General features: G+C 56.9%; 1 protein-coding gene across 1 annotated transcript; it reads right to left on the bottom strand.

Annotated features, from left to right (window-relative positions):
• Positions 1–1,507: 1,507 nt before the first annotated feature.
• On the bottom strand, positions 1,508–9,016 carry RAD1 (RAD1 checkpoint DNA exonuclease). Its single transcript, XM_069745967.1, has 6 exons — positions 8,815–9,016; positions 7,863–8,055; positions 3,839–3,947; positions 3,463–3,721; positions 2,627–2,725; positions 1,508–2,392 (listed from the first exon to the last, which is right to left on the bottom strand). Exons 2-6 carry the CDS (start codon positions 8,043–8,045, stop codon positions 2,209–2,211), a joined length of 834 nt encoding a protein of 277 aa, XP_069602068.1. The 5' UTR covers positions 8,046–8,055; positions 8,815–9,016; the 3' UTR covers positions 1,508–2,208.
• Positions 9,017–9,031: the final 15 nt, after the last annotated feature.

The following is a 9,031-nucleotide window of genomic DNA, read 5'->3' as shown; positions in this document are numbered from 1 at the left end:
GGTGGAGCGCCCTCTGCTGGAGACTGAGGGGAGATATGAGGCGGAGCGCCCTCTGCTGGAGACTGAGGGGAGATATGAGGTGGAGCGCCCTCTGCTGGTGACTGCGGGGAGATCTGAGGCGGAGCGCCCTCTGCTGGAGACTGAGGGGAGATATGAGGTGGAGCGCCCTCTGCTGGAGACTGAGGGGAGATATGAGGCGGAGCGCCCTCTGCTGGTGACTGCGGGGAGATATGAGGCGGAGCGCCCTCTGCTGGAGACTGAGGGGAGATATGAGGCGGAGCGCCATCTGCTGGTGACTGCGGGGAGATATGAGGCGGAGCGCCATCTGCTGGTGACTGAGGGGAGATATGAGGCGGAGCGCCATCTGCTGGTGACTGCGGGGAGATCTGAAGCGGAGCGCCCTCTGCTGGTGACTGCCGGGAGATCAGTGGCGGAGCGCCCTCAGTGATTAGTCCTGCTTGTCCTGTTATCGGCGCCTGCTCTGTAATATCGCGATATATCAGGACACGAGGCTGCCATCTATATACTCTTTGTGCAGTGATACATCTCTGCTGTCTGTGAATGGACGCAGCTCTCAGAGGTGGAATGTGTCCTGATCATCGCAGACAGGTCGTTTATCACTTTCATCTCTAAAATTATCAATAAAAGGCATTCAGTTTAATTACAATAATTAGCTATAATTGCACTGATGTTGGCATGCTGGGAGTTGTAGTGTCACGGTATCCCGTTGTTGTCAGATGCAGCCGCCGTCCGTCCTGTATTATTCGCTCACTGATGGGATCTAATATTTCAAGAAAAAAATTCCTTTCTGCCTCCAGATCTGACGATGAGAACAGATCCCAGGATCTCCAGTAATCAAGTCCTTCCACAGAATAAATATCTATGGGGTTGTTCGGTGCGTCCTCAGAATAAGCCATTAATGGGGTCCGACGCCCTGCGCCCCACCGACCAGCTGAGCTGCAGTACCGAGAACAGCCACTACACGGTGTGTGGCGCTGTGCTATTCGTGTCCGTGCACCGTGCACATCCAGCCACAGAGGGAGCGGTAAACAGCTGCTCGGTCCATGCTGCCATTGATCAGTCCTGTGATCGCTGCAGCGGTCTGTCGGCTGGTTGATGGGTGACGTCCCACGGTTTTCCATCCCCTGACCGGTAGCGTTGGGCTGTCACACAGACTCCTCTTTTTACAAGGGTACTTCCATCTAGGAGGCGATCCGTGATCATATAATTTTGGGGACCTCCCTAGCCCCTTATTCTCAGGATTGGGGGGGGGGTTTGGTCAGAGCAGTCAGACCCCACCGATCACAAAGTGATGGCATATCCTAAAGTAATAAACGCTATCGCCTTAGAAAAAGGCCACGTCCCTTTAAAACTCAGGAGTTTATAAACAGCAGCTAATGTGACCAAGCGGTGCTGCAGGGTAAAGTATGGGGGACAGAGACAGCAATACGTACAAAGTAATTGTGGATCGGGCGCAATACATAAAAATACGTTACTACAGATATTTACAGGATTTATTTATAAATATTTATTGGAGGAAAAAAACTTACATTGAAAAATATTACTTTTTATAAAATACAAAAATATATATGTACGAGCGCAGAAAGGGAGGTCGTCATATATGGCGGCGTCCTGAGCTGAGACAGCAAAGCGCCATACTCCATCTAGTGGCCGTTATCAGTACTGCAGCTCAGATCACATTCAGGTCAATAGTAGCTAAGCTGAAATACCGGCAACGGCCACAACAAAGTGGAAGGCGCTGTGCTGCTTTGGCTTCATACACTGTGATGACGGGGGGCTCCCGGACATCGGACCTCCTTTTCTAACATTAGGTCATCAGTATCTTAGTCATTTACATCCCCTATAAAACAGCTCAGTCATCCTTTATATCAGGCAGTAAATTGGTCTTGAAACCAGCAGAATTGAAAGCACAGAAGGACCTCCCCATACTGGATGCAATTGGAACAAAACTTCAGCTCTAAAAACAGAGAAAGAATGATCCATACAATCAGTCGCCGGACCGCCGACCCAAGCAGCACATTATTGGATGTTTTAAGATGACCAGACTGTGATTGGCTGCAGCGGTCTGTCAGCTGGTTGATGGGTGACGCCTGTCCTGAGCTCGGTAAGGCAGGTAAGTAGCACATAATTTGCTATTTCTTACAGATCCAAGTCTCCGGACGACCCCTTTAAAGAGTCGGCGTGCCGTTAGGAGTCTCCTTCCTGCAGATCCTCATCCGGGGAGCAGTAATACTCCACGAAGCAGATCTGGCCGTCCTCGTTCCTGACCATGTACTGCAGCGACAGGAAGCCTCGGCTGTCGGTGCGGATGGACACCTTGCAGGAGAGGGCCAGCGCCTTGGTGGATGGCTTCAGCAGGGAGATCTTATACCTGCAGCAGAAAAGAGACAAAACAACATGTGTCTTATCTGGCGGCAGTGGATGTCCTGCGCTGCTGGCTCTGTCACTGTGTGGTGGCCATTCCCGGTACTGCAGCTCGGCTCTTATTAATGTGAATGGGACCTGAGCTGCAGTACTGAGAACGGCCACTAGATGGCCAGTGAAGGACAAACATTGGCTGCAGGAGGAGCGGTGACCGCCGGTGACCCTCGCTCCGCCATCTCACCTGTTGGTCTGTGTCTGGCTGCAGTGAAACGCTTCGATCAGGTCGGAGTCCTTGGGATAATCCAGGTGGGCGCTGCCGGCATTCCCGAATGTGGAGAGTCTACGAGGATGAGAATAGATCAGGATCTAATACAGAAATTTCGTTTATTTTTTCGGCTGCTGTAATTGGAGCGGGCTCCTAGCGAGGCATCATAACCCCTTAAATGCTGTGATGAACTGCAACCTTAGCATCTAATAGGTTATATGAAGAGCCCCGTCTGTGACCCCATGGGATCCATGAAATCAGGGGCCCATGGAGGGAGTAACAGCGGTGCAGACAAATTCTGACTTTTGCTAGGTGGTCCCAGGATTTCTACGTACACCGATGAGCTGAGGGGTCGTTACAATGGTATCCAGTGCAAAAAAAAAAATCCTCTGGGATCACCAGAAGCGTCTCTGCTGATAATTTGCTACAATGTCTCGGTGCACCTAAAATATGTCGTCCGTGTGTCTAAGCCATTTCCTAATCTCTAGAGGAGAGGTAACTGTGGCGAAACCTCAGCTGTGAGGAGCGTTGGAGGTACAATGTCTAAGCTCGGAGAATTATGTTGTCCCCTCACAAAATCAAAAACAAACCAAGAAAAAATGGCGGAATTGTAATTTTTGGGGGCAATTTGACTGCACATTATATGGAGAATTCAATGAGGTAATCGAAAGCTGCAAAAAACGACAACGAATCTCATGAGGACGGAAATATAAAAAAAAAAAAGTTATGGCTCCGGGAAGAAGAGGAGGAAAAAAAAAAGAGCAAAACAGAAAATGGCGGCGTGATAAAGGGGCAGGCGGCATGGTCCGCACCTCAGGTAGGGCTTGTCCGGAGACATGGTGATCTGCAGGAAGTCGCTGCTCATGTCCAGCTCGGAGAACGCCTCTCTCAGCCCCTCCGACTGCAGGATGATCTTATTCAGGACGTCGGTGCTGCAGAAATCGAAGTCCAGCGTCTCCTCGGGCTCCTGGGTAAGAATCTTACACACCGTCACCACCCCGCCTTCCTCCAGGAATAAGGTGAGGGGGTGGCCGTAGCCCCGGTAGCCCATCTTCAGGGCCGTGCAGGTGGCTGGAAGAAAGACAGAGAACACATAGGGAATGCAGCAGATCAGAAGAACCAGGAGGATCAGGATGAATATAGGGGCGTCTTCTCCATATCCCCGCTCTATACCCGGAGTATAATCACCTGGTACAGCACCGGCCCCGAAAATAGTCAAGCAGTCGAGGAGGACAGTCAGATTGATGCGAAACACGACAGAGTCCTCCCGGACGTTGAATTCCTGGAATATCCCGGCCTGGTGGATAAAGGAGGACAAGATGGTGACGCTACAGACAAGACCACGGGCGTCGTGTGACTGCCATCTAATGTCGTAAGTCTGCGGCCAGGCATCGTGTGACTGCCATCTAATGTCGTGTGTCTGCGGCCGGGCGTCGTGTGACTGCCATCTAATGTCGTGTGTCTGCGGCCGGGCGGCGTGTGACTGCCATCTAATGTCGTGTGTCTGCGGCCGGGCGGCGTGTGACTGCCATCTAATGTCGTGTGTCTGCGGCCGGGTGTCGTGTGACTGCCATCTAATGTCGTGTGTCTGCGGCCGGGCGGCGTGTCACCGCCATCTAATGTCGTAAGTCTGCGGCCGGGCGGCGTGTGACCGCCATCTAATGTCGGGTGGCTGCGGCCGGGTGTCGTGTGACTGCCATCTAATGTCGTGTGTCTGCGGCCGGGCATCGTGTGACTGCCATCTAATGTCGGGTGGCTGCGGCCGGGTGTCGTGTGACTGCCATCTAATGTCGTGTGTCTGCGGCCGGGCGTCGTGTGACTGCCATCTAATGTCCTGTGTCTGCGGCCGGGCGTCGTGTGACTGCCATCTAATGTCGCGTGTCTGTGGCCGGGTGTCGTGTGACTGCCATCTAATGTGGTAAGTCTGCGACCGGGCGTCGTGTGACTGCCATCTAATGTCCTGTGTCTGCGACCGGGCGTCGTGTGACTGCCATCTAATGTCCTGTGTCTGCGGCCGGGCGTCGTGTGACTGCCATCTAATGTCGGGTGGCTGCGGCCGGGTGTCGTGTGACTGCCATCTAATGTCCTGTGTCTGTGGCCGGGTGTCGTGTGACTGCCATCTAATGTCGGGTGGCTGCGGCCGGGTGTCGTGTGACTGCCATCTAATGTCCTGTGTCTGTGGCCGGGTGTCGTGTGACTGCCATCTAATGTCCTGTGTCTGTGGCCGGGTGTCGTGTGACCGCCATCTAATGTCCTGTGTCTGCGGCCGGGTGTCGTGTGACTGCCATCTAATGTCCTGTGTCTGTGGCCGGGTGTCGTGTGACTGCCATCTAATGTCGGGTGGCTGCGGCCGGGTGTCGTGTGACTGCCATCTAATGTCCTGTGTCTGTGGCCGGGTGTCGTGTGACTGCCATCTAATGTCCTGTGTCTGTGGCCGGGTGTCGTGTGACCGCCATCTAATGTCCTGTGTCTGCGGCCGGGTGTCGTGTGACTGCCATCTAATGTCCTGTGTCTGTGGCCGGGTGTCGTGTGACTGCCATCTAATGTCGTGTGTCTGCGGCCGGGCGGCGTGTCACCGCCATCTAATGTCGTAAGTCTGCGGCCGGGCGGCGTGTGACCGCCATCTAATGTCGGGTGGCTGCGGCCGGGTGTCGTGTGACTGCCATCTAATGTCGTGTGTCTGCGGCCGGGCATCGTGTGACTGCCATCTAATGTCGGGTGGCTGCGGCCGGGTGTCGTGTGACTGCCATCTAATGTCGTGTGTCTGCGGCCGGGCGTCGTGTGACTGCCATCTAATGTCCTGTGTCTGCGGCCGGGCGTCGTGTGACTGCCATCTAATGTCGCGTGTCTGTGGCCGGGTGTCGTGTGACTGCCATCTAATGTGGTAAGTCTGCGACCGGGCGTCGTGTGACTGCCATCTAATGTCCTGTGTCTGCGACCGGGCGTCGTGTGACTGCCATCTAATGTCCTGTGTCTGCGGCCGGGCGTCGTGTGACTGCCATCTAATGTCGGGTGGCTGCGGCCGGGTGTCGTGTGACTGCCATCTAATGTCCTGTGTCTGTGGCCGGGTGTCGTGTGACTGCCATCTAATGTCGGGTGGCTGCGGCCGGGTGTCGTGTGACTGCCATCTAATGTCCTGTGTCTGTGGCCGGGTGTCGTGTGACTGCCATCTAATGTCCTGTGTCTGTGGCCGGGTGTCGTGTGACCGCCATCTAATGTCCTGTGTCTGCGGCCGGGTGTCGTGTGACTGCCATCTAATGTCCTGTGTCTGTGGCCGGGTGTCGTGTGACTGCCATCTAATGTCCTGTGTCTGCGGCCGGGTGTCGTGTGACTGCCATCTAATGTCGGGTGGCTGCGGCCGGGCGGCGTGTGACTGCCATCTAATGTCCTGTGTCTGTGGCCGGGTGTCGTGTGACTGCCATCTAATGTCGGGTGGCTGCGGCCGGGTGTCGTGTGACTGCCATCTAATGTCCTGTGTCTGCGGCCGGGTGTCGTGTGACCGCCATCTAATGTCGTGTGGCTGCGGCCGGGCGGCGTGTGACTGCCATCTAATGTCCTGTGTCTGTGGCCGGGTGTCGTGTGACTGCCATCTAATGTCGGGTGGCTGCGGCCGGGTGTCGTGTGACTGCCATCTAATGTCCTGTGTCTGCGGCCGGGTGTCGTGTGACTGCCATCTAATGTCGGGTGGCTGCGGCCGGGTGTCGTGTGACTGCCATCTAATGTCCTGTGTCTGCGGCCGGGTGTCGTGTGACCGCCATCTAATGTCGGGTGGCTGCGGCCGGGTGTCGTGTGACCGCCATCTAATGTCGGGTGGCTGCGGCCGGGTGTCGTGTGACTGCCATCTAATGTCCTGTGTCTGCGGCCGGGTGTCGTGTGACTGCCATCTAATGTCGGGTGGCTGCGGCCGGGCGGCGTGTGACTGCCATCTAATGTCCTGTGTCTGTGGCCGGGTGTCGTGTGACTGCCATCTAATGTCGGGTGGCTGCGGCCGGGTGTCGTGTGACTGCCATCTAATGTCCTGTGTCTGCGGCCGGGTGTCGTGTGACCGCCATCTAATGTCGTGTGGCTGCGGCCGGGCGGCGTGTGACTGCCATCTAATGTCCTGTGTCTGTGGCCGGGTGTCGTGTGACTGCCATCTAATGTCGGGTGGCTGCGGCCGGGTGTCGTGTGACTGCCATCTAATGTCCTGTGTCTGCGGCCGGGTGTCGTGTGACTGCCATCTAATGTCGGGTGGCTGCGGCCGGGTGTCGTGTGACTGCCATCTAATGTCCTGTGTCTGCGGCCGGGTGTCGTGTGACTGCCATCTAATGTCCTGTGTCTGCGGCCGGGCGTCGTGTGACTGCCATCTAATGTCGGGTGGCTGCGGCCGGGTGTCGTGTGACCGCCATCTAATGTCGTGTGTCTGCGGACGGGCGTCGTGTGACCGCCATCTAATGTCGTGTGTCTGCGGCCGGGTGTCGTGTGACTGCCATCTAATGTCGGGTGGCTGCGGCCGGGCGTCGTGTGACCGCCATCTAATGTCGGGTGGCTGCGGCCGGGTGTCGTGTGACTGCCATCTAATGTCGGGTGGCTGCGGACGGGCGTCGTGTGACCGCCATCTAATGTCGTGTGTCTGCGGCCGGGTGTCGTGTGACTGCCATCTAATGTCGGGTGGCTGCGGCCGGGCGGCGTGTGACTGCCATCTAATGTCCTGTGTCTCTGGCCGGGTGTCGTGTGACTGCCATCTAATGTCGGGTGGCTGCGGCCGGGCGTCGTGTGAGTGCCATCTAATGTCCTGTGTCTGCGGCCGGGTGTCGTGTGACCGCCATCTAATGTCGGGTGGCTGCGGCCGGGTGTCGTGTGACCGCCATCTAATGTCGGGTGGCTGCGGCCGGGCGTCGTGTGACCGCCATCTAATGTCGGGTGGCTGCGGCCGGGCGTCGTGTGACCGCCATCTAATGTCGTAAGTCTGCGGCCGGGCGTCGTGTGACTGCCATCTAATGTGGTGTGTCTGCTGCCTGCGCTTCTCAAATTCCTCAATGTCTGTAAAATCTCCGCTTGCTGTCAGTGAATGAAACACAACTTTCCATTCAGGGACAGAACGCTCGGTTGTATCCAGTGTAGACCGTGCACTGATCTCGCTGCTGGTTTGTCACAATGTATCAGTGTGGGACGTTTTGCTCATTGTCTGCACACGGCAGATTATGACGAGCAGCGCGATGGCGCCTCCCACCTGTATGAAGGCGTTGGCCTGCAAGCACTTAGCATTTTCCACCGTGACTTTGAGGCCGTTGCTGGTGGCGAAGCAGGACGCGTGGTCCTTGAAGTGAATGGCCTTCAGGATGTTGGAGAGGTTGCGGACGTTGTCCAGGCTGCAGGAGAACACGTACTCGTCCGACTGCGAGAAGAACGACATCGCCGGAGACCTGGACAGAAGGAGAGCGGAGGAAGGGGTGAATAAAGGAGACGGAGCATCACGGGACCCCGCCGACCACAGACACGGGACCCCGCCGACCACAGACACGGGACCCCGCCGACCACAGACACGGGACCCCGCCGACCACAGACACGGGACCCCGCCGACCACAGACACGGGACCCCGCCGACCACAGACACGGGACCCCGCCGACCACAGACACGGGACCCCGCCGACCACAGACACGGGACCCCGCCGACCACAGACACGGGACCCCGCCGACCACAGACACGGGACCCCGCCGACCACAGACACGGGACCCCGCCGACCACAGACACGGGACCCAGCCGACCACAGACACGGGACCCCGCCGACCACAGACACGGGACCCCGCCGACCACAGACACGGGACCCCGCCGACCACAGACACGGGACCCCGCCGACCACAGACACGGGACCCCGCCGACCACAGACACGGGACCCCGCGGACCACAGACACGGGACCCCGCCAACCACAGACACGGGCACCCGCCGACCATAGACGTGAGGATCTGTCCCCCTGACCATCTTCTGGCTCCACTGACTGAGTGCTGACACCTTTTATCACCACACAGGTGACCACTTTCTCCTCTGGTGCAAACTTTTTGCAACACTTTGCCCAATACGTTACTCGCTTTACGACTCCACATTGGCGCCCGCTGGACCCCAGTAACAATGTGCAATAAGTATAAAACCAGCAGTACTACAAGTCCCAGCAGGCAGCACGCACCTGTCACCGTCTCCTTCCAATTGCGGTTTTCACCAGCCCCGGAGCTCCACAAGCCGATGTCAGCACGACCAGTCGGTGTCAGCCATGTTTGAGAAGACGCAGTCACCGCAGAGAACTTGTATCAGACGCAGCAAACATGGCGCCTGCAGCGAGGACCCACATGAGACACTCTATTCTCCTTAGCAAGGGTCCAGCTAGTGATGTAACCGCGCAGGCG

Source organism: Ranitomeya imitator, chromosome 1, assembly GCF_032444005.1.
Source record: "Ranitomeya imitator isolate aRanImi1 chromosome 1, aRanImi1.pri, whole genome shotgun sequence".
Lineage (NCBI taxonomy): Eukaryota > Metazoa > Chordata > Amphibia > Anura > Dendrobatidae > Ranitomeya > Ranitomeya imitator.
Note: the sequence above shows the minus strand (reverse complement) of the source record. Positions and strands in the feature narration are given on the sequence as shown.

Excerpts from the sequence above, each read along its gene's own strand:
- RAD1 (XM_069745967.1), bottom strand. The coding sequence starts at position 8,045 with ATGTCGTTCTTCTCGCAGTCGGACGAGTACGTGTTCTCCTGCAGCCTG. Across the intron at positions 3,722-3,838 it reads CGGGGCCGGTGCTGTACCAG|CCACCTGCACGGCCCTGAAG; the intron begins GTGATTATACTC and ends TCTTTCTTCCAG. Across the intron at positions 2,393-2,626 it reads AGCCAGACACAGACCAACAG|GTATAAGATCTCCCTGCTGA; the intron begins GTGAGATGGCGG and ends TTTCTGCTGCAG.